The sequence below is a fragment of the Ranitomeya imitator genome, chromosome 8 (genome assembly GCF_032444005.1).
Source record: "Ranitomeya imitator isolate aRanImi1 chromosome 8, aRanImi1.pri, whole genome shotgun sequence".
NCBI classification, from domain to species: Eukaryota; Metazoa; Chordata; class Amphibia; order Anura; family Dendrobatidae; genus Ranitomeya; species Ranitomeya imitator.
Window position 1 is genome coordinate 119006658 of NC_091289.1, and position 26578 is coordinate 119033235.

Genomic DNA, 26578 nt, shown 5'->3' on the forward strand with positions numbered 1-26578 from the left:
CAGCCCACGTAGTATATCACACAGCCCAAGTAGCATATAGCACAGCCCCGTAGTATATAGCACAACCACGTAATATATAGGACAGCCATGTAGTATATAACAGCCCACGTAGTATTAAGCACAGCCACATAGTATATAGCACAGAAACGTAGTATATAGCATAGCCATGTAGTATATAACACAGCCCACGTAGTATATAACACAGCCCACATAGTATATAGCACAGCCCACACAGTATAAAACACATCCCATGTAGTATATAACACAGCCCACAAAGCACATAGGACAGCCCACATAGTATATAGCACAGCCACGTAGTATATAACACAGCCCATGTAGTATATAACACAGCCCATGTAGCATATAGCACAGCCACGTAGCATATAACACAGCCATGTAGTATATTTCACAGCCACGTAGTATATAGCACAGCCCACATAGTATATTACACAGCCCACGTAGTATATAACACAGCCCACATAGTATATAGCACAGCCCACACAGTATATAACACATCCCATGTAGTATATAACACAGCCCACGTAGCACAAAGCACAGCCCACATAGTATATAGCACAGCCACGTAGCATATAACACAGCCCATGGAACATATAGCACAGCCACGTAGCATATAACACAGCCATGTAGTATATCACACAGCCACGTAGTATATTGCACAGCCCACGTAGCATATAACACAGCCCACATAGTATATCACACAGCCCACGTAGCATATAGCACAGCCACGTAGAATATAGCACAGCCACGCAGTATATTGCACAGCCCACGTAGCATATAACACAGCCCACATTGTATATGGCACAGTCGTGTAGCATATAACACAGCCCACGTAGTGTATCACACAGCCTGCATAGCAAATAGCACAGCCACGTAGTTTATAGCACAACCACGTAATATATAAGACAGCCATGTAGTATATAACAGCCCACGTAGCATATAACACAGCCCACATAGCATTAAGCACAGCCACATTGTATATAGCACAGAAACATAGTATATAGCACAGCCATGTAGTATATAACACAGCCACGTAGTATTTAGCCCAGCCACATAGCATATTGCACAGCCACGTAGTATATAGCACAGCCCACGTTGTACTTTACACAGCCCACGTAGTGTATAACACAGCCCACATAGTATATAGCACAGCCCACACAGTATATAACACATCCCACGTAGTATATAACACAGCCCACGTAGTACATAGCACAGCCCACATACTATATAGCACAGCCCATGTTTTATATAGCACAGCCACGTAGTATATATCACAGCCATGTAGTGTATTGCACAGCCTCGTAGTATATAGCACAGCCCACATAGTATATAACACAGCCCATGTAGTATTAAGCACAGCCACATAGTATATAGCACAGAAGTGTAGTAGATAGCACAGCCATGTAGTATATAACAAAGCCATGTAGTATATAGCCCAGCCACACAGCATATTGCACAGCCACGTAGTATATTGCACAGCCACATAGTATATAGCACAGCCCACATAGTATATAGCACAGCCCACACAGTATATAACACATCCCACGTAGTATATAACACAGCCCACGTAGTACATAGCACAGCCCACATAGTATATAGCACAGCCCACATAGCTTATAACACAGCCCACATAGTAAATAGCACAGCCACGTAGTATATAACACAGCCACGTAGTATATAGCTGTAACAACTCTGCTGGCATCACGGCATGGCCTCACATCTCTCACACAATCTTACCCACTGCTCCAGGCCATGATGTGGTTTCTGTTTCATGCCAGCTCCATGTTCTGTGTCTCTGCTCTGTGCATGCTTCATGGCTATGTGTATAGGGGGCCGGCGCCTGAACTCTCTGGTTCTTATAGGAATCAGGTGCATCTGTCTAATCAGTTCCTGACCAATTACCAAGAGGCCTCCTGTATATAGTGCAGCTCCACCCTGTGCTCTGGGCCCGTGCAACTTACTCCCTCAGTCAGTTCTTAGCTGCTGAGGTGCCAGGTCCTGTCTCGGTTACTCTTTCTTGTCTGCCACCCAGGGGGGCGTTGTACCCTGGTCTTGTCCTGTGTAGCCACCCAGTGGGGCTTTGTACCCTGGTCTCTGTCTTGTGTAGCCACCCAGAGGGGCATCATACCCTGGCTTGTGTCTATGTCTCTGTGTCTTGTCTCGTTCCTGACTCTGTCTTAGTCTAGTCCTATTCCTCTGTCTGTTTATATCTGTCTTGGTTTGCCTTTTCTGCTCTGTTCGTCACTGTCTGTGGCTCTGCTTCTCTTTGCTCTGCACTCTGACCTTGCTTTACACTCTGTGGCTTTGCTCTGTGGCTCCGCTCTTTGCGGTTCTACCTGGCTCCACTCTTTGCGGTTCTACCTGGCTCCGCTCTTTGCGGTTCTACCTGGACTCCGCCTCCTGCGTTTCTGCACTTGGCTCCGTCTCCGCTCTTGGCTCCGCCTCCAGCGTCTCCGCTCTTGGCTCCGCCTCCAGCGTCTCCGCTCTTGCCTCCGCCTCCAGCGTCTCCGCTTTTGGCTCCGCCTCTAGCGTCTCCGCTCTTGGCTCCGCCTCCAGCGTCTCCCCTCTTGGCTCCGCCTCCAGCGTCTCTGCTCTTGGCTCCGCCTCCAGCATCTCCGCTCTTGGCTCCGCCTCCAGCGTCTCTGCTCTTGGCTCCGCCTCCAGCGTCTCCGCTCTTTGCTCCGCTCTTGGCTCTGCCTTCTCCTTCTCTTCTCTTAGTTCCATCTTCTACTCGTACTCAGCCTCCTGCGTTTCTGTTCTTAGTTCTAGCTCTTGTGCTTTCACTCTGCATCCGCTCTTGCGGTCTTTCTCTACTTGTTACTTAGTCCTCCTGTCTGAACAGGTTCCTGCCTGTTTCACATACCTGCCTGCAGACCGGTCCCTACCGGTTCTTCGTATGTTCCAGCCGTACCTGCCTGCCTACCAGAGAGCCAGTCGTGTCCGCCTGCCCGCCAGTGTCTGTTGTACCCGTCTGCCTGCCTGTGTCCCAGCCGTGCCCACCTGTCAGCCAGTGTGCCAGCCGTGTCCGCTCCGTTCTTTAGTGGGATCAGCAGCCACAGCCAGACATTACCCTGGAGTGGCACCTGGTAGCTTCCTATTGCACAAGTCTGACCTCACCATCAGAGGCTCCAGCGAACACCTAGGAAGCTACTTAGTTACGCCCCTTCCAGGGAAGTTTGGTCTGTGGTCCAGTGGGGCCACACCCCCGTATGCCCGCGCCAACCAGTCTGGGCGCGTGCGTGACAATAGCACAGCCACGTAGCATATAACATAGCCCATGTAGTATATAACACAGCCCACGTAGCATATAGCACAGCCACATAGCATATAACACAGCCATGTAGTATATAACACAGCCACGCAGTATATTGCACAGCCCACGTAGCATATAACACAGCCCACATTGTATATGGCACAGTCGTGTAGCATATAACACAGCCCATGTAGTGTATCACACAGCCCGCATAGCATATAGCACAGCGACGTAGTATATAGCACAACCACGTAATATATAGGACAGCCATGTAGTATATAACAGCCCATGTAGTATATAACACAGCCACATAGTATATAGCCCAGCCACATAGCATATTGCACAGCCACATAGTATACTGCACAGCCACGTAGTATATAGCACAGCCCACATAGTACATTACACAGCCCACGTAGTATATAACACAGCCCACATAGTATATAGCACAGCCCACACAGTATATAACACATCCCACATAGTATATAACACAGCCCACGTAGTACATAGCACAGCCCACATACTATATAGCACAGCCCATGTACTATATAGCACAGCCACATAGTATATAGCACAGCCACGTAGTATATAGCACAGCCACGTAGTATATTGCACAGCCATGTAGTGTATTGCACATCCTCGTAGTATATAGCACAGCCCACATAGTATATAACACAGCCCATAGTATATAACACAGCCTACATAGTATAAAGCACAGCCACGTAGTATATTGCACAGCCACGTAGTATATTGCACAGCCTCATAGTAGTATATAGCACAGCCCATGCAGTATATAACACATCCCACATAGTATAAGGCAGTGTGGGCACCATATCCCGGTTAAAAAAAAAATTAAAATAAAAAATAGTTATATGCTCACCTTCCGGCGGCCCCCGGATCCAGCCCAGGCCTTTAGCGATGCTCCTGCCAGGTCCATTCCCAGTGATGCTTTGCGGCAATAACCCATGATGATGTAGCAGTCTCGCGAGACCGATACATCATCTCGTCATTACCACAAAGCATTACTGGGATCGGAGCATCACAAGGAGCCGGAAAAGCTGCCGGGGACGCCGGAAGGTGAGAATATCACTATTTTTTAAAAATTCTTTTTAACATTATATATTTTTACTATTGATGCTGCATAGGCAGCATCAATTATAAAAAGTGAAGCGGTGTTTAAATCCTGCCCCAATATCGCTGATTGGTCACGGCCAGCCGGGCGCGACCAATCAGCGACGTGGGATTTCCGTTACAGACAAACAGACTGAAGTGGGCCTTAGACAATTATATATATATAGCTGGTATTACTTCTATATCAAACCTATACAGACAGAAGGTACTCTCTTTTCTTAGTTTTTTAAATTGCAATTTATATTTGCAGTGACATGTGATTATTGTGTTTTTTTTGCTAGAACCATGCACAGTCCCCCAACTTCTAAATGGAAAATACACCCCAAATAAAGCTGAAATTTCTAATGGAGCATATTTGCAGTACGAATGTGATAAAGGTTATATGACAGAAACACGCAGACTTTTTGCCACAGCCCAGTGTCTTGATGAAACGTGGTCTGACATTCCGAAATGTATAGGTAAGTAAGTCTTGTCTATGATGCGAAAAATGAAAAACAATGATTGACCACATAATTATAAAACATACAAAATATAGTTTTGGGTATGAAAATTACAGGATGGATGACTGTATGTCTGGTTAGGACTGATGGCTATATATTCCTTTGGATGGAAATGTGTCTAAAAGAATAACTGTGTTTTCATATACACACGTGGTCAAAATTGTTAGTACCTGTTAGGGCTAGCGGAACGCACCAAATAATAGGACAGATAGAGTATGGTGTGTTCGCAGCCCGGGGTCCACCGTGCAGAGATGGAACCTGCTGCCAAGTAATGACGGACTATATGGCGGTACTCATAAGTATACACACGTGGGTTAAACTTCACCCAGCGTGAAGGAAGCGATCCTGTTGCGTCACAGGACCGCGGTACCGCACATAGAGCGCGAGCAAGTAGTCAGCGAACTCAACCCCAACTAGGATTGAAGTCCGATTAGACCCTTGCTGTCACAACACCGCAACTGGGTGTGTAAGGAAACTGAATAACAATTTTAAGGCACAAGAGTGCATGCGGTGCCGCACTGACGAACGCCACTAACCACCCAGGTTTGGGTAAGGAAAGCACAGAGGAAGTGCACGGCGCCGTACTGGCGGTCACAGCAACTGGACGCTGTAATGTGTGATTCGTGCTGTAGGATAAGTCGGGCGCTAGATAGCAACCATACACCTTCCGCGAACAGGCATTCTATAGGGAAGGGGTATCCAAGGACGACTTGCACTCACAACATACACACATTAACAATTGTACACTAGCGCATGGCCGTGCGGTCATGCGCAGTTTATATAGTTAAAAACCTACTGAAAGAACCACAGTCAAAAAAGTCCGATATATAGAAAACATAGAAAACTTTATTAAGATAAATAACAGGCATTAAAGCAACAATAAGAGACGATCACCGTGCTACCCACAGCACGCACAAAAATTGGGACAGGGGAAGGCAGCACTACATCACATAGCATTGTATATGGAATGACCCTGTATAATTAATGTAAAATGCAAGTAAATAACGGTCAGGGGGGGACGGGGGTGGTAGGCCTGCTCATCTCATTTTCTCTATCTACCTGGGTGACCGGTATGTATACGTTCATCTCGGCTGTTCTTACTGCCATATATGTGTTGGGACTTTGTGCCCTTGATTACTGATGTAATGTATGAACTGACCGTTATTTACTTGCATTTTACATTTATTATACAGGGTCATTCCATATACAATGCTATGTGATGTAGTGCTGCCTTCCCCTGTCCCAATTTTTGTGCGTGCTGTGGGTGGCACGGTGATCGTCTCTTATTGTTGCTTTAATGCCTGTTATTTATCTTAATAAAGTTTTCTATGTTTTCTATATATCGGACTTTTTTGACTGTGGTTCTTTCAGTAGGTTATTAGTATTTTATGCAGTTGTGTCCTATATTGTCCTATTTTAGTCCCATTAGATTCTCTGATAATATGTTTGAAATAACATTCTGATGGTTATTATGTGGGGGACTGTTATGTACTCCACTATACTAGTTTTGCAGTTTATATAGTTGCAGCACAGGAAGTGGCCACAGAAACTTTTCCCTTCCAAGACCTGCCAAGAGGACCAATGGAATGTGCTGCAGAGCCTGAGCACATGACCCTCGATCTCCAACGGGAGATCTTGCCCTGGGCATGCTCAGTGTGTGCAGACAAGGACTTAGTCCCAGAGAAGTCCGCTCGCTGCTGACCAGCACTGGCTTTAATGGCAGAAGCTGAAGAAGCAGCAGTAACTCTCTGTACAGAGTGAGACTGAGCAAGACGCTGGGACTGACGTCCCTGCTGAGCAGACTCCACTGCGACTGGATAAGAATGGGAGACCGCAGCGGAGATGGCTCGAGATTCCCCCTGTGCAGAAGCGGGAACTCGAGACCTAACAGTACCCCTCGCTTAATGACAGAAAAACCCACAATGGTCACAGAAAAAAATTGAGTCTGACAAAAGTAATAATTAAAAGATCTTTGAAAATGAACGTCAGACATTGCTTTTCAACCATGCTTCCACAGAATATAAAAAAAATAAAACTCATGAAATAGGCCTGGACAGAAATGAAGGTACCCCTGAAAATAATATGACAAAAGGGACATGTCAGGCTACGTTCACATTAGCGTTGTGCGGCGCAGCCGCGACGATGCATGCACATGCGCCCCTATATTTAACATGGGGGCGCATGGACATGCGTTGTCTTGCGTTATGTGACGCATGCGTCATTTTGTGGCGCAACTGTCAGGGCGCAGAGGACGCTGCATGATGCAGTTTTTTCTGCGCCAAAAATCATGCAAAAAATGAACACATGCGTCACAAAACCCTTCGTTGTGCATGCGTTTTACATGCGTTGTGCGTTGCGTCGCCGACGCATCGCCGCACAACGCTAATGTGAACGTAGCCTCAAATCAAGGTGTGTCCACTAACTAGCATCACAGGTGTCTACAATCTTGGAATCAGTGTTGGCCTGTATATAGGGCTACAGATACTCACTGTGCTGTTTGGTGAGGAACTGAAGGAAAGAGTTGTCTCAGGAGATTAGAAAGAAAATTATAGACAAACATGTTAAAAGATAAAAGTTGTAAGACCATCTCCAAGCAGCTTGATGTTCCTGTGACTACAGTTACACATATTATTCAGAAATGTAAGATCCATGGGACTGTAGCCAACCTCCCTGCACATGGCAGCAGGAGGAAAATTGATAACAAATCAAAGAGATGGAAAATATGAATGTAACAAAAAAGCCCAGAAAAACTTCTAAACAGATTAAAGGTGAACGTCAAGCTCCAGGAATATCAGTGTCAGATCGCACCATCCGTCGTTGTATGAGCCAAAGTGGACTTCATGGGAGATGACCAAGGAGGACACCATTGTTGAAAAAAATCCTAAAAAGTCAGACTTGAATTTGACAAACTACATATTGACAAGCCACAACGCTTCTGGGAGAATGTCCTATGGATAGATGAGACAAAAATTGATCTTTTTGGCCAGGCACATTAGCTCTATTTTCACAGATAGAAAAATGAAACATATCAAGAAAAGAACACTATCCCTAATGTGAAACATGGAGGAGGTTATGTTCTGGGGCTGTTTTTCTGCATCTGGCACAGGGTGTTTAGAATCTGTGCAGGATACAATGAAATCTCAAGACTATCAAGGGATTCTAGAGAGAAGTGTGCTGAAACATGCCGTCTGGAAAAGGCAACCTTCAAACACAAGACAACTGGAGCAGTTTGCTCTTGGGGAGTGGGCCAAAATACCTGTCAAGAGGTTGCAGAAGTCTCATTGATAGTTACAGGAAATGTTTGATTGCAGTGATTGCCTCAAAAGGTTGTGCATCAAGATATTAAGTTAAGGGTACCATCATTTCTGTCCAGGCCTATTTGATGAGTTTTATTTTTTTTTAAATTACATGGGCGCATGGTTGGAAAGCAATGTCTGACTTTCATTTGTTCATTTTCATAGATATTTTATTTATTATTACTTTAGTCAGATTCAAGATATTTCTGTGACCATTGTGTTTTTTTCTGTGATTAAACGACGGGTACCAACAATTTTGACCATATGTGTAAGTTGGGATGATGAACTTTTTAATTACATATTTATTAATTGTTTGCTATTAACTAAACATTTTGGCTACCTACTTAAAGAGGTTTTTCTGGATTCTCCAGTGTCAAAATGTTTTCTGGATTCTCCAGTGTCACCGGCGAGAGTGGGCTGTCAATTGGCCGCAAGCATGTGATTTGCATACTTCTGGCCACAATATGACTAAGGCAAGGCTGAATAGACAGAGTACGCGTACATCTAGTCAGAATATAGACTGCTGTATGCTAATTGCATACCCTGCTCAAATGCTTCCCCTTGGCTAGGACTAAATATATATGACAGTTTAATTTAACTCGTTTATAATCAATCAACTAACTTAAAATAGAAAGATGCAATAAAATGCAGAAACAATCAAACATATTTGCAGCCCAAAGTGGATCATAAACTTTAAAAGTAAGTGAGATGACATACAGTATCAGGGAACAAACTTAGGCAGATGAATGAAATATATTCCATTAATACAGGCTTGCACAGATGAGAGTGAGAATGGAGGCTTCAAGTGGGTACATGCAGCAGATGAAACTACAGGTACTTCTCACAAAATCAGAATACCATCAAAAAGTTAATTTATTTCAGTTCTTCAATACAAAAAGTGAAACACATATATTATATAGTTCAATAACAATATATTCTGTTCTGCTGGCTCTTGGCCCAAGAATATTTAATTTTGAGCAGCCTCTTTGAATAACAGCCACCACCTGCTGTCAAATATTTAATATGTATACTAAAAAATTCTAAACATCGCACAAGCGATATTTAGAATATATAATCTATCCTCACCCAGAAAAGGGTTAAGGGCTAACATACAGATAATGTTGCTCTTAGAGCCCACTGTGAGGAATAACTATAAGTGTCACCGGCGACCCAAAGAGGTTAGTAAAGTGTGCCTCCTAGAAACCTGGTTGAAATAGTGGCACTAAGTTGCGTATCTCACCAGAAATCCGGAATTTTAAAATTATTGTTTTGTAAGTTATATATAATACACCTTAGTGGAAATAGCTGAAAATATGCAAAAACAGAAATTAAGCGTAAATAAAATCAACTCACGAAAAACCTTTTCCTAAAGACCTCAGTTATGGGGAGCCATCAAATGTCTCAGCAAAGATCCACAGAAGTTAGATGTATTAAACATATGTAACCATAGGATACGTAGACGTTACCTTTGTTGCTGACAGTGCGTTAAGGTTGGCGGATCTCATTAAATATAAATTAATAAGAAGTGTGATCGCAACTTGGGGTCCACTGTGCAGAGATGGAAAACTGCTGCTAGTATGAACAATGGCGGAACAAGACAGCGAGTGCTAGTTAGCTCGCAAGGAGTTAAATGTCACTCAGTGTACAGCACACAAGGCAGTGTCAATCGCACACAACAGAAAAAATGCTCTGCAGTAGAGCTGTGTCAATCGCACACAGTAACAGAGCAGGTGACGCGCTAAACACAAACCCTGTTAACTTTACAAGGGAACGCTAAACTCACTGGGGCAAGGGAACAGGTAGTGAACTCAAACACAGTGTGCACACACAAGAACTCCCCTCCGGAGGTGCCAGAATTCTAAAGGTTTAAGGCCTGCCCTGAATTCACTCAAACTCCTCTCCAGAGGTGCCGGAATTCTAAAGGCAATATGCCTGCCCTGAGCACATGCAGACAAGTCCACACTACCGTTTGGTTCCAAACAAACACAAAACATAAATAATCTTAGTGCACCGACTGGCGTGCCAAAGATCCTTTTATAGATTATGCCAATCGAACAGGACCTTGCTCGTGGGCTAATCCGAAGTTGCCACTTCACAAGCATGCTCAGTAGAGCGAAACCTGGACTTAGTCTCAGGAATGACTGCTGGCTGCTGTCTATTATTAGTTACCCTAGTGGAACCTGGAGAGGCAGCGGTAACAATGTGCACAGCCCAAGTCTGGGCAAGATGCAGAGATCGACGACTTTGCTGAGCAGTATACACTGCGGTTGAGACTGAATGGGAGACTGCAGGGGAAGATAAGGCTTGGGATCTATCCTGTGCAGAGGAAGAATCCCAACACCTAATATTACCCCCCTAGCATCCCCCTGCAAGCCTCATCACGCTCAAAGGCCGCAATAAGCTGTGGGGCACAGATGTGCTCAACCGGCTTCCAAGTCCTATTCTCTGGACCATGATCAATCAAAAAAATTTTTTTGCCATGCACCACATTGGCACCAACAATAGAGTTTACCTCAAAATCGTCTGAAGACGAACCCGAAGTCCCAGCAGAAGACTCAGAAAACCAAGACATAGGAACGGGTTTCTCAAGAGAGACGTGAAAGGTGTCAGTGATATTCAGACGCGGCAGAAGAGACAAGCGATAGACTACAGGATTAACCTGTTCAAGGACTGTAAAAGGACCCAGATAGCAGGGAGCAAACTTATTGGACTCTACGCGCAGCTTGATATTATGAGCTGAAAGCCACACCAAGTTGCCGGGCGCGAAGACAGGAGTGTCACGGTGATGTGCGTCAGCAGAGACCCTCATTCTCTCCTTCGAGGCCTTGATGGCATCCTGTGTGCAATTCCAGATGTCACGAGCCTCCACAGCCCAATCCACCACTCGAGAGTCGAAAGATGAAACAGGACTAGGGACGGGAACACTTGGATGTTGACCATAATTGTGGAGGAACGGTGTCTGCCCAGTAGAGTCGGCTACAGCATTATTAAGAACAAATTCTGCCCATGGCAGCAAGGATGCCCAGTCATCATGCCTGGCGGAAATGAAATGCCAAGGTTGCATAAGGATGTTCAGAATTATGTCTCGACTTGTAATACTTGTGCGCGTTGGAAACCCCCCCCCCATACTTGGCCGTCCAGGGTTCTGCAACCTTTGGACATTGTCATTAATGAGATTGTGAAACTTCATGGGCTCCCCTCTGATGTTGTTTCTGATTTGGGGACCAACTTATATAAAAAATTTCAAAAACATTTTGTGCTTGTTTGAGAATTCATCCCTCATTTTCATCTGCCTTCCATCCTCTAATCTAGTCTAATAGAAGCATATGGAAACAGACGTAAATGGAACATGCTAAAAACACTCTTTTATTAAATAATAATAATCTTTATTTTTATATAGCGCTAACATATTCTGCAGCGCTTTACAGTTTGCACACATTATCCTCACTGTCCCCGATGGGGCTCACAATCTAGAATCCCTATCAGTATGTCTTTGGAATGTGGGAGGAAACCGGAGTACCCGGAGGAAACCCACACAAACACGGAGAGAGCATACAAACTCTTTGCAGATGTTGTCCTGGGTGGGATTAGAACCCAGGACCCCAGCGCTGCAAGGCTGCTGTGCTAAGCACTGCACCATGATTAGGATAAAACATAGACAGTACTTAACTAAGTGCTAATGAGATGCAAGATGGAGAGGAGAAAAACATTATAAAGTGGCACCACTGGAAGGCAGGCAAGGATGCAACAATAAATCCCAATATAGGTACATGGATAGCAGTCCAAAGAGTCACTAATATAATTGAGATGTAATATTGGAGTGTCCAAAAAACATGTTTATGAGGGCTACATTGGTCAGTAGACAACTATTACTAAAATGAAGGTGCAAATGCATATGATGCAAGCCAGAACACTAAAGCCTGCATTCACAGGACTGTGCAAAAACACATTATTATCTAAAGAATACCAACATACTATGTCAAACCATGCGATGGTGCCACTTCCCCAGAGTCCCCTCTTAGTAAGGGTAGTACTGTCACGGGGGTACCGCAACAGAGAGTGGTCTCCTCTAGTTAAAGGGTTAGAAGATTGTAGTGTCTGGCTAGATGTGCACCTGTACTGAATGGATCTGCTTTTTCTTTCAGATAGCTGTGCAGATGCCTTTTAATATGTTATTTCAAGAGTTAAGCTGTTCTCTTTGTCCTAGAGTTTCTGTCCTGAGTTGTCTCAGCTGTTTGTAGTTCTTCATTCCCCTGTGGTACAAATACTCACCTCTTTTAAAATTGGTTCAAGAGTTGTGAATAATGATGAGAAAGCACTAAAATGCTCGGATGCTCGTTGCTCGGGTCGAGCAGATTGTAATACTCCGGTATTCGGCCAGAACAACGAGCCCAATGTAAGTCTATGGGAGACCCCAGTATTTTTACCGCAATCCCCCGGGGTTCTTTTTAAGGTCTAAAAACGTCTGAAAATGATGGAAACACTGCTCAAACGACACAGGTACATCATGGGGATTGCCCCTGGAAGCATTCCTGAATCCTAGTTCACAGATTTAAACCATTTTTTCCGAGATTCATGCCATTTTTCCCAGTGCCACCAAAAATACATTAAAATGAAACCAAAACGGATTTTGCTGGGAAATATGTTAAGGTACATCCTTTGCAGGTTAATGACTTACCTGTAATGCCAAATTATTAACCCCAGAATGAAAATTTCCTCCCCACTTAGGCTTAGTTCAGACTCAGCGTTTCTGAAGCGTTTTTAAACTTTAACATTGCTTTCAACCACTACAAATGCGTTCACTGGGAAATGTCATTGTAAAATATAACACTAGTTGGTCATGTGGTGTGTGCCCAATTCCCAATTCATGCCCAATTCCCCAATGTGTGTTCCTTTTTTTCAAAATAAATTAGTGCCATCACAGCCCCCTTGCCCAAAAAGGAACAGTACAGAGCAAGTTCATCCTGGTAATCTAGTGGCAGTTAAAAAGGACACATTGCAGGAGACAGAGCAAAGAAGCAGGCCCAATTTAATGTCATGCCCAATTCCCCAATGTGGGGTCCTTTTTTTTACAAATAAAAATAGTGCCATCACAGACCCCTTGCCTAAAATGCACTGTGCAGAGCACGTTCACCCTGGTGATCTAGTGGCAGTTAAAGGACACATTGCAGGAGACAGAATGAAGAAGTAGGCCCAATGTAATGTCATGCCCAATTCCCCAATGTGGGGTCCTTTTTTTTACAATTAAAAATAGTGCCATCACAGCCCCCTTGCCCAAAATGCACCGGCATATAACAGTACAGAGCACGTTCACCCTGGTCATCTAGTGGTTCTGGATGATGAGGATGAGGATAAGGAGGAGGATAACAGCAAGCAGACCAAATCTGAAAGTGTATACCCATGTGTGGTTGTGAAGAGGGGCATGAGAATACACCTCCCCAAAAGAGAGAATGTATTTGAGGTTATGTTTCGCTGTTTTCACTTGGTGGTGTACAGAAGTCTTTCCCAATCCAGCCCTTGTTCATTTTTATAAGAGTCAGCCTGTCAGCATTTTCAGTTGACAGGCGAATGCGCTTATCTGTTATAATTCCACCAGCAGCACTAAAAACCCGCTCAGACAGAATGCTAGCAGCAGGCCAGGCCAGGACCTCCAAGGCGTAAAGAACCAGTTCATGCCACGTGTCCAGCTTGGATACCAATAATTAAAAGGCACAGAGGAATCACAGAGGACGTTTATACGATCTGCAAGGTACTCCCTCACCACCCTCCCAAACATTGCACTTCTTGTGACAGCACCCCTTGCCTCTGTGCCAGCACGATGGAAGGGTCTGAGAAAACTGTTGCAGAACTTGCCATTGTTCCCCTGCCTGAGCTGGATTGTACTTCTGTCTCTCTCGCTTGGACTCCTTGGTTGTACAACAAACTATGACGTCTGCTGCCAGCGTTCTCACATGGGAATTTTCTAAGTAATTCCGCTTCAAGGGCCCTCTGGTACTGCAACAGTTTAGTACACCTCTCTGCCTCTGGCAGAAGAGATTGAAAGTTCGCCTTGTAGCGTGGGTCTAGAAGTGTCACCAACCAGTAATGAGTAGAGTTGAGCGACTCTTACTTTTTTATGATTGAGTCGGGTTTTGCAAAACCCAACTTTGTCAAAAGTCGGGTCGGGTGAAATCGGCCGATTATTGCGAAAAGTCGGGGGCCGACCGAAACACGAAACCCAATGCAAGTCAATGGGGAATCAAAGTCAGCAGTGAGTGGAGGACAGGAAAACACCAACAGTGGCCATTTTAATGCCAAAAACATAAATTCTTATTTCTTAAGCTTGTCAATCTTAATTTACTTTATAATAATAGTTAGGCATTGAATACAGGGGGTCATTTGGCTAAAGTTGTGGGGGGTAGGACTGGCTCAAGATTTTCGTGGGCCCAGGAAACGCGGAATACATCACGGCAGTGGAGCAGGGAGAGGTAAGTATTTCAACTTTGCAAGTGCTGTGATCCTGAGCAAGCAGGGGGAGTCCACTCATTGGCACTTGGCACTGGCACCGGGCCCCTCATAGTACAGAGGTGTGTTTGACGGAGGGTGGCGCCTCCCACTGCCAGAGACACTTTTGCATACTATGAGGGGCCCTGTGCCACTGATGTCGCCAACGAGTATGCCCCCCCCACCTGATGAAGGAATCTGCACTTTCATCTGCACCTTCCTCTTTGTCCCCGTGTAAGGTGGTATAGTATGCGGGAAGGGGAACCTGACTTTCAGTAGGGTCAGATTCAGGCTGTGTAGAGTGCAAGGGGAATGTAGTGGTCTGGGTCAATGTACCAGCAGACTCATCTAGCAGTGGCTTGGCAATGGGCAAGATGAGGAGGAAACACAGATATAGGCCCAAATAATAAAGTAGGCTAAATGCAGTTCAAAATTGGTAACAGGCCTAAACAGGCGGCATTGCTTTGTTCAGTGGATGACAACTGTAATGAGTGGCGCAGACACAGTTTGTAGGCCCACAATAAAAAAGTAGGCTAAAAGCAGTTTAAAATTGGTAACAGGACTAAACAGGCGACATTGCTTTGTTCAGTGGAGGACAACTGTAATGAGTGGCGCAGACACATTTTGTAGGCCCACAATAAAAGAGTAAGCTAAAAGCAGTTCAAAATTGGTAACAGGACTAAACAGGCGGCATTGTTTTTTTCAGTGGAGGACAACTGTAATGAGTGGTGCAGACACGGTTTGTAGGCCCAAATACAAAAGTAGGCTCAAAGCAGTTCAAAATTGGTAACATGACTAAACAGGCGGCATTGCTTTGTTCAGTGGAGGACAACTGTAATGAGTGGTGCAGACACGGATTGTAGGCCCAAATACAAAAGTAGGCTCAAAGCAGTTCAAAATTGGTAACAGGACTAAAAAGGAGGCATTGCTTTGTTCAGTAGAGGACAACTGTAATGAGTGGTGCAGAAACGGTTAGTAGGCCCAAATACAAAAGTAGGCTCAAAGCAGTTCAAAATTGGTAACAGGACTAAACCGGCAGCATTGCTTTGTTCAGTGGAGGACAACTGTAATGAATGGCGCAGACACAGTTTGTAGGGCCACAATAAAAAAGTAGGCTAAAAGCAGTTCAAAATTGGTAACGGGACTAAACAGGCGGCCTAGTTTTGTTCAGTGGAGGACAACTGTAATGAGTGGCGCAGACACAGTTTGTAGGCCCACAATAAAAAAGTAGGCTAAAAGCAGTTCAAAATTGGTAACAGGACTAAACAGGCGACATTGCTTTGTTCAGTGGAGGACAACTGTAATGAGTGGCGCAGACACAGTTTGTAGGCCCACAATAAAAAAGTAGGCTAAAAGCAGTTCAAAATTGGTAAAAGGGCTAAACTGGCGGCATTGCTTTGTTCAGTGGAGGACAACTGTAATGAGTGGCGCAGACACAGTTTGTAGGCCCACAATAAAAAAGTAGGCTAAAAGCAGTTCAAAATTGGTAACAGGACTAAACAGGCGGCATTGCTTTGTTCAGTGGAGGACAACTGTAATGAGTGGCGCAGACACGGTTAGTAGGCCCAAATACAAAAGTAGGCTCAAAGCAGTTCAAAATTGGTAACAGGACTAAACAGGCGGCATAGCTTTGTTCAGTGGACGACAACTGTAATGAGTGGCGCAGACACAGTTTGTAGGCCCAAATACAAAAGTAGGCTCAAAGCAGTAACAAATTGGTAACAGGACTAAACAGGCGGCATAGCTAGGTACTGGGGTGTGCTCCTCTGCTGAGTAGCAGACCGTGGTAGTAGTAGGCGAAAAGTATTAACTGGTCAAAATGGAGGCCAGGGCCCCTGTCTATTTTAACTATCATCTATCATTTCAACAAATTTGTATTGGCAGTGCCATTGAAGGATTTAACAGCACAGACTACACAGTGGTGGAGCAGGGAGAGGTAAATATTGCAAGTGGTAGAGCACTGTTCGAGCTTGGGGGGGAACATTCTCTCATGGGCGGCGGTACTGGCACAGGGCCCCTCATATTACGACGGTGTGTCTGACGTTGGTTGTGCACCACCATTGTCAGAGACACTTCATTGTACTATGAGGGACCCTGTGCCAGTGCCGTTGCCCAAGAGTGGGCGCACCCACCTGTCCAGGCAAACGGCACTCGCACGGGTGCTTGCGCCAGGTGGTGACCACGGCCCTGTTAGGGGAGTCAGCCCATTTAGGGAGGTATAAAATTGGCCTATAATGGACATTCATCAGCTGCAAATGGCGGAATTGGAGAAGTCAGTAAGAGGAGGCCAAAAGGAAGACATTTTTCAGGCAAGCTGCAAGCTGCAAGCTGCAAGCAGGAGAAGGTTGAGCAAAATAATTTGAAATCCATGATTATTTTATTTTAATGAAGGTTAGATCATCAACATTCTGGGTAGCCAGACGTGTCCTTTTTTGGTCAGTATTGAACCAGAAGCACTGAAGACTCTTTCTGATAGCACACTAGAAGCTGGGCAAGTGAGCTCCTGCAATGCATATTCTGCCAATTCAGGCCAGGTGTCTATTTTTGATGCCCAGTAATCAAAGGGGAATGACCTGTGAGGGAGAACATCGATAAGGGAGGAAAAGTAGTTTGTAACCATACTGGACAAATGCTGTCTCCTGTCACTTTGATCGATGCAGCAGTACCTGTCGTGTCAGCGGTCATTGTGAAATCACTCCACAACCTGGTCATAAAACCCCTCTGTCCAATGCCACTTCAGATTTGTGCACCTCTAAGACCTCTGCTTTGTTGCCCCCTACGGCTCATGTGAGAACCATCACCGCCGCTGCATGCTGGGAATGCCTGAACCAAATGGTCTACAAGAGTTGCTTGTTTGGTAGCCAATATTTGCTCAGAGTTCTCATGTGGCATATTTTGTCATTTTCCTTTATATCGATGATCCAGGAGGCAGGCCAACCAGTAATCGTCATCGGTCATCATTTTGATAATGCGGGGGTCCTTTTTAGGATACACAAGGCATACTCAGCCATGTGGGCCAATGTTCCAGGTGTCAATTCAATGCTTGTGCTGGGTTGAGGAGCACTTTCTTGCAATTCAACATCACTTGTGTCCCGCAAAAACCCTGTTCCTGACCTTGCAACGCCACCAGTTTCTATTGCCCCCTGTGAAGCATCCTCCTCCCATAAATATGCATCCTCATCATCCTCCTCCTCCTCCTCTTCGTCCACCACCTCGTTCCAGGAGAGGTCCCTGAGCAGACAATGGCTGACTGTCATCAAGGCTTCCCTCCTCCTCAGCTGCAGACGCCAGATCCTTAATGTGCATCAAACTTTGCATCAGCAGACGCATTAGTGGGATGCTCATGATTATGATGGTGTCATCTGCACTTACCAGCCGTGTGCATTCCCCAAAACACTGAGGGACTTTTCAGAGGTCTTGGAACTTCGACCACTGCACACCAGACAACTCCATGTCTGCCATCCAACTGCCTGCCAGTGTATGTGTATCCTCCCACAATTTATTTACAGTCTGCCTCTGTTCGCACAGCCTCTGAACCATGTGCAGTGTGGAGTTCCACCTTGTTGCAATGTTGATTATTAGGCAGTGCTGGGGAAGATTCAGCGATCGCTGATGGTTCAGCATATGGCTGGAGTGTACGGGTGACCAGCGGATGTGCGAGCAAAGTCTTCGCACCTTCAGGAGCAGGGCTGGTAACTCTGGATAATTTCTGAGGAAGCACTGCACCACCAGGTTCAAGGTGTGAGCCAGGCAAGGTTTGTGTTTAAGTTCTGAAAGGACTATGGTAGCCATAAAATTCCTTCTGTTATCACTGACTACCTTGCCTGCCTCAAGATGTACACTGCCCAGCCATGACTGAGTTTGTTGCTGCAAGTACTCAGCCAGTACTTCCGTGGTGTGTCTGTTGTCGCCCAAACACTTCATTTCTAACACAGCCTGCTGACGCTTACCACTAGCTGTTCCATAATGGAACACCTCGTTTGCAACACTGGCAGCTGCGGATGGAGTGGTCTTACGACTGCGCTCTTTGGATGAGCTTTCGCTTCTGGAGGAGAAGGAGGAGGAGGAGGGGTGGCGAACGCCCACAGCCGACTGTTTCCTAAACCGTGGGCTAGGCAGAACTGTCCCACTATGGCTGTGGACCCTGCATCCACCACATTAACCCAGTGTGCCGCGATGGACACGTAACGTCCCTGGCCATGCCTACTGATTCATGTATCTGTTGTGAGGTGCACCTTTCTACTGACTGATTGCCTCAGTGCATGGACAATGCGGTCTTTGACATGCTGGTGGAGGGCTGGGATGGCTTTTCTCGCAAAGAAGTGTCGGCTGGGTAGGTCATAGCGTGGTACTGCGTAGGCCATCAAGGATTTGAAAGCTTTGCTTTCAACCAACCTGTAGGGCATCATGTCTAACGAGATTAGTCTAGCAATGTGGGCGTTCAAACCCTGTGTACACGGATGAGACGATGAGTACTTTCTTTTCCTAACGAGAGTCTCTTGTAGGGTGAGCTGGACTGGAGAGGTGCATATGGTGGAACTAGCGGTGGTGGTGCTGGTGGACATGGTGGATTGAGAGAGGGTTGGTGATGGTATTCTCGATGTTGGCCTACATACAGTGTTTCCTACCAATAACCTTGTGATTCCCTGACTGCTTTGGCCTTGCAACGATACCTTCACATTTGCTGCTGGTCGTGTCCTAACCGGTGGTCTTACAGTGAGGGAAGCAATGTAGCGTTGCTGACTACCTTCATTCTGAGCAGATGCACCAACGGTACGGGACGTTTGGTAGTTAGTCCAGGCTTGCAAGTGCATGCTGGCTAAATGTCTAAGCATGCTCGTTGTATTAAAATTTTCAAGATTCTTCCCTCTGCTAAAGGTCTTTGAGCATTTCTTACAGATTACTTTTGACTGATCATTTGGATCTTGGTTAAAAAATTGCCGCACTGCACTCTTCCTACTATGGAATATCTTTTCATACATTGCACGCTGTGCTACTTTTAGCGGATGGCCACGCTGTCCTAAAACTGTTTTTGTTTTTGACAAACGTGTTTGGCCTGATACGGGCCTGCTAAATGACAGCTGTTACGATGTAGATGGCTGCTGCGAATCATCCTCCTCCGCTTCTGAGCTACTGGCAGCGGCACCCTCTTCCCCCAATGGCTGCCAATCTGGGTCAACAACTGGGTCATCTATCACCTCCTCTTCAATGTCATGTGCACCTTCCTCTGTGTCACCGTGTAAGGTGCTATAGCGTTTGGGACGGGGCACAATAGTCTCATCAGGGTCAGATTTTGGCTCAGTACACTGCGAGGGCAATTTAGTGATCTGAGTCAATGGAACAGCATAATAATCTAGCTGTGGCTGTGCAACAGTGTACTCCATGTCCGATTAATCTTGCAATGGGCTGTTAACAATTTCCCTTTCTAACGCAGGCACAGTATGTGTAAAGAACTCCATGGAGTAACCTGTTGTGTCGCCTGCCGCATCCTTCACTTTTGGTTTGGGTGAAGGACACAAGGAAGCGACTTGTTCCTGACCGGGAGCATTCACTGACGACTTGCTGCTTTTATATTTGGAACTTTCTGAAGAGGAGGCGAAAGAGCTAGAGGCTGACTCAGTAAGGAAAGCCAAAACTTTTTCCTGCTGCTCCGGCTTTAAAAGTGGTTTTCCTACTCCAAGATAAGGGAGCCTTCGAGGCCTTGTGTAGCCAGACGATGACGCTGGCTCAACACCTCCAGCCTTAGGTGCTATTTTGCTTTTCCCACTACCACCAGATGCTCCACCACCACCATCAGTATCAGCTGGCAACGACCGCCCATGGCCTCTTCCACCAGACTTCCCCATTTTTGGGAAAATCTAACCAAAATAACAACCGTTATATGGTACTGTAAAACAAGGTAGAAGGTGTATATAAACTTATTGAGAATTTAAATGTCCCTTTTTTGGGGGGGAGACTGAACCAAAACTCAGGCCCAGTGTATAACACAACACAATGTAAGTGGCAGAACGTGGCTGGAAGATATACGACAAACTAACAGAACTGACGTAGATCTACTTTGTGACAATTTGAATCTCTCTTTTTTTGGGGGGGAGACTGCACCAAAACTCAGGCCCAGTGTATAACTTTACACAATGTAAGTGGCAGAACGTGGCTGGAAGATATACGACAAACTAACAGAACTGACGTAGATCCACTTTGTGACAATTTGAATCTCCCTTTTTTTGGTGGTAGACTGCACCAAAACACAGGCCCAGTGTATAACACAACACAACATAAGTGGCAGAACGTGGCTGGCTAATGTACGACAAACTAACAGAACTGACGTACATACACTTTGTGACAATTTGAATCTCCCTTTTTTTGGGGGGAGACTGCACCAAAACACAGGCCCAGTGTATAACACTACACAATGTAAGTGGCAGAACGTGGCTGGAAGATATAGGACAATTTAACAGAACTGACGTAGATCCACTTTGAGACAATTTGAATCTCCCTTTTTTGGGGGGAGACTGCACCAAAACTCAGGCCCAGTGTATAACACAACACAATGTAAGTGGAAGAACGTGGCTGGAAGATATATGAAAAAATACAAGGACTGTAGTACAATTTCAATCTCCCTACAATGATCTCAGGACAAGTATGGCAGCAATAAAAAAGGACTGATGCACACAAAAGTGTGGACAAATAAACAAGATAACTGTGCAGAAAGAAGCAACAGGATTTTTGCTTTTAAAAAAGCAGTTGGTTTGCACAGCAGCGTACAAACAGCAATGCAGCTATCAGGGAGCCTTATAAGGCAGCCTTATAAGCTACAGATCTGATGCACAAAAATATAGCCTCCACTTTCCCTGCAAAAAAAAAGGTGGTGTTGGACAGTGGAAATTGCTACAGCACAAGCGGTTTGGGGGTTAATCTTTCCTCCCTAACTGTATCCCTTCTTCTGATGAAGCTGCAGCAACCTCTCCCTATGCTACGATTGACAGAAGTAAGATGGCGGTCAGCGTGCACGCCCCTTTATAGCCCCTGTGATGCCGCAGAAAGCTAGCCAATCACTGTTATTCCCTTCTCTAAGATGGTGGGGACCGAGACCTATGTCATCACGCTGCCCACACTCTGCGTCCTCCTTCATTGGCTGAAAAATGGCGCTGAATGCACCATACGAAACGCGACTTTGGCGCGAAGATCGCCGACCTCGTGGCCGATCCCACACTAGGATCGGGTCAGGTTTCATGAAACCCGACTTTGCCGAAAGTCGGCGATTTTTGAATTTGTCCGATCCGTTTTGCTCAACCCTAGTAATGAGTGTCCGCAAAAATTTTTATAATGAGAGGGTAACGTGAAACGCAGCACAACATAAAGTCAGCCATTCGTGCCAGACTACTAACAGAAAAGACTTCCGTGTCCTCACAAACAGGACGACTGACCATGCTGTCCTCCTCATCCTCATCCTCCTCCTCCCTGTCCTCAGGCCATCCCCACTGAACTGACGGTATGAGAGCTGTGTTTGTAGTACCGTATATAGCGCATGAAAGTAGCTCCTGTTCTTCCTCCTCCTCCTCATTAACTACCAATCCACGACAAGAAGACATGAGGCTGGGCTAAGTGTAATCCCCCTGTATGGTTCCTTGCTCCATGTTTTAGTGCTCTGCCTGCAATGCATCCTCTTTAATTGTGAGCAGAGAGGTTATCAGAATGCTGAGAAGTGTGATGGTGATGCTAATTATGGTGTCATCGCCCCTAACCATCTTGGTACAGTCCTCAAAGTTTTGGAGGATAGTGCATATGTCGGACATCCATGTCCACTCCTGAGGTCTTATGTGTGGAGTCTGAACTGAATACTGACGGCCTTGTTGATGTTGGTAGTCAATAACTGCCCTCTTCTGCTCACAAATCCTTTCCAACATATGCAGCGTAGAGTTCCAGAGCATGGGGACATCACACACCAGCCGATGAGCTGGAAGCTGCAAACGCTGCTGAAGCACGGCAAGGGCGGCTGAATCTGTAGCTGACTTTCTAAAATGGGCAGAGAGATGGCATACTTTCACTAGCAGATCCGGTAGCTCTGGGTAGCTTTTCAGAAAACGTTGAACCACGAGGTTAGGCACATGGGCCAAGCAAGGTAATTGTGTGAGCTCACCTTGCCTCAGAGTTGCAACCAGGTTACGGCCATTGTCACACACGACCATGCCTGGCTGTAGGTTCAGCGGTGTCATCCAAACATCTGACTGCTCTTTCAGCGCTGTTCACAACTCTTCTGCATTGTGCGATTTGTCACCTATGCAGATTAGCTTCAGCACAGCCTGTTGCCGCTTGGCTGAGGCAGTGCTGCAGTGCTTCCAGCTTCTGACTGATGTGTTGATTTCAGAGATGGAGAATGAAGAGGAGGAGGAGGTGCAGGAGCTGTAGACTGTGGGGGCAACCCTGATTGACGTAAGGCCAGTAGTCCTCAGCGTGGGAAGGATGTTTTCTATCCCAATGTCCAACTGGGTCCCGGCTTCTACTATGTTAACCCAGTGTGCCATCAGTGAAATGTACCGTCCCTGCCCACAAGCACTTGTCCATGTGTCCGTGGTTAGGTGGACTTTCCCTGTAAAAGCATTGTTGAGGGCACGGGTAATGTTGTGGGACACATGTTGGTGTAATGCCAGTACAGTGCATCGGGAGAAATAGTGGCGACTGGGGACCTAGTACCTTGGGACGGCCACCGCCATCAGGTTGCGGTAAGCTTCCATCTCAACGAGCCTAAAAGGCAGCATTTTTAGCACAAGCAGAAGAGAAATATTAGAATTTAGGACTGTGGCCTGTGGGGTGTTGGCTGGCTATTTCCGCTTGCATTCCAAAGACTGGGTAATAGACAACTGAAGGCTGTGCTGGGACAAGGACCTGGACGGGCTTGATGAAGGTGCTGCGTGACTGTGAGTCACAACAGGTGCAGGCTAGAGGCATCTTCACATGCCCGGTGTACTGGGGATTGGCTTCTTCGCGAAACAGTGGAAGAAGCATTGGTGTGACCTGCAGGCAGTGGTCCTGGAGCCTGGGGTGCGGCCCACATAGTCTAGTGCTTAGCTGCCATGTGCCTGATCATGCTGGTGGTGGTCAGGCTGGTTGTTTTGCTAACCCTGCTGATGCGGGCATGGCAGGTGCTGCAAATGGCCTGTTTTGGTTTATCGGCAGAGTCTTTAAAAAATAACCAGACTCGGGAAGATCTAACAGTTGGAATGGCAACTTCCCTCATGTTGGTGTTACAGGGAATGGATGCACACCTTCTATCTGTGGCCACCACACTGCTGCTTCTTCCTGCCTGTTGGCGTGATATGCCTCCTTCCTCATGTGTGCTGCTGCCCTCGCTCTGCATGTCCTCTTGCCAGGTTGGGTCAGTCACATAGTCATCCACCACCTCGTCTTCCACATCCGCACCCTGCTCCTCCTCCTGACTTTCTGGCAATTGTATCTCATCATCGTCCACCCCTTCTGACATTTTCCCACTATCGCCTTCGTGTGACCGGGGCTGGTCAAAGCTTTGGGCATCTCTACAGTCGATCTCATCTGTCCCCACTTCAAGTTGACCGGCCGAGAGTTCTGAATCTTGAAATGGACAACTGAACAGATCTTCTGAGTGTCCAAGTGTGGGATCAGTTGTCTCAGGGCACTCGGCATGGTGGGAGGAAGGAGGATCAGGGTGAGGAATATCTGGGCCACACTCACTGCTACTCAGACTTGACCGTGTGGAAGATGTGGTGGTGGTGGCCAAGTGACTGGAAGCATTATCCGCTATCCAGCTAACATCCGTTTCACACTGCTCTGGCTTCAATAGTGGTGTGCTGCGGTCAGCTAGAAACATGGACAGGTAGGTCGAGCAAGAAGATGTGGGTCTTTGTTGTTGCCCACTTTCACCTTGGCCACGGCCTCGTCCTCTGCATGCACCATCATCATTACGTTTACTTCCCCGTCCCTTACAATGACCAAACTTGGAGCACACAGATATATGAAGGCTCTCACGGAAATACCACACTGGCAAATATGTGCCCTTTTTATATTTTTTTTATGCTAAATAGTGCTGTATATAATTTCAGTATCAGACAGCAAAAAAAGTGGTACACCGGCCTACAATGACCAAACTTGGAGCATGTAGATATGAGGGCTCTCACGGAAATACCACACTGGCAAATATCTGCCCTTTTTATATTTTTGGATGTTAACTAGTGCTGGATATAATTTCAGTAAAAGACAGCAAAAAAAGTGGTCCTCCAGCCTACAATGACCAAACTTGGAGCATGCAGATATATGAGGGCTGTCACGGAAATACCACACTGGCAAATATGTGGCCTGTTTTTTTTTTTAAATGCTAAATTGTGCTGTATATTTTTAGAGTAAGACAGCTAAAACAGTGGCAAAATGGCCTAAAATGCAAAAACTTGGAGCACGCAGATATATGATGCCTTTTTGGTGAACTTAAAACACCAAAAAACACACTGTATTTTTTCCTGGGGCGGGTGGGGGGATTATTTTTTTAGATAAAAAATGCAACTAGGTATATAGTAAAGAAGCTGCAGCAGACACATATGGAGCAGTGGTGCACATACAGTGCCTGCAGACCTTGCAATGATGTGGATATGCTGTGCCCTGCGTACCTAGCATTGCAATATCGGGACCCACAAATTAGCCCTAAAAAGGACTGTTGGTTTCTCAGAAGTTGTGGATTTAAGAGTTGCAGACCTACACTACCTCTAAAAACCACGATTCTGAACCTATCTTGGCAGCAGCTCTCACTACTCTCGCTGAATCCGGAGCAGAATGTGGCGAGCAGGGTGGTGCCAGGTCTCTTATACTCGGGATGATGCTGTGCGGCTAAGCCAATCACTTCACGACCACAACAAAGATGGCTGCGGCATTTCATGGCCTGGCAATCCCTGCATCGTGATTGGTTCTCTAAAGTCTGCCAAAAATGCTGGGTGGAGACACCAGTTACCACCAAATAATCCCGGAAATGCTCGGTGCTCGCCGAGTACACCGACCATAGTGATACTCGGGCGAGTAACGAGCAGTGGCAAGCACGTTCGCTCATCACTAGTTGTGAGCATTGGATTGAGAAGACATTTTGCAGTTGTCTCGAGCTGTTTGCAAGTTTGTTTGGTGTTATGCATCTACTTATCTTCCTGATTGGGAGCGCTGAGAGTAATGGTTATTTTATTTACCCTTGTCTATCTCCCTTTATGTCTTTACTATAGAGCAGGAATCATGTGCCTGCTGCCCCACGTACCAGCCAGGGCTGTGCTTAGAGCGAGACAGGGATTAGGAACATGATCTATGCACAGGGTTAAAGAACCTATCTAGGGGCTTCAGGGAGCTCAGGGTTGTGTAGGGCAAGATTCAGGGGTGCAGATGTAGGACAAGGGCAAGATGTAGCGGGCATTTAGATTTGAGAGAGCAAAATTTGATGGATTTCTTTTGGGGGGTTAGGAGCAATAGCGCTTTTCCAGAGCCTTTGTGCAATCAGAAACGTGAAAGCCCCTTTATTTCCATTGACAGATGAAGTACCTGAGTTGGGACTTGCTTTTCTTGAGAACTGAGTTCACTGTTCAACAACAAAATTGTAGATTAATAAAAAGTAGACAATGTATATAGATTTGATGCTGCTAAAAAAGAAAATGACAGATAAAATTGATAATTAGCTCTCCTTTTTAGTTTTCAAGTGTCGATAGTGGAGAATTGTAGTGCAGTAGTTGTATGGAAGCGAAGACCTTTTTATCCTATTGAATTGGTAATATCCAGAGAAATCTTTTCATTGTAGTTAGCAATAAGTGAAGACTAGTGATGAGCGAGTATGCTCGTTACTGCAGTTTCTTCGAGCATGCTTGGGTGGTCTCCGAGTACAGTATTTCAGCGCGCTTGGATAT

At 45.8% G+C, this 26578-nt stretch overlaps 1 protein-coding gene across 3 annotated transcripts in view; it reads left to right on the plus strand.

Annotated features, from left to right (window-relative positions):
- Nucleotides 1-26578, plus strand: part of LOC138647925 (complement factor H-related protein 1-like) — a 370015-nt gene that overhangs the window by 131751 nt on the left and 211686 nt on the right. For all 3 annotated transcript variants that reach the window (XM_069737292.1, XM_069737295.1, XM_069737294.1), the window contains one exon: nt 4681-4857. In XM_069737292.1, the coding sequence (XP_069593393.1) occupies nt 4681-4857 (177 nt within the window). The remainder of the gene's footprint in view (nt 1-4680; nt 4858-26578) is intronic.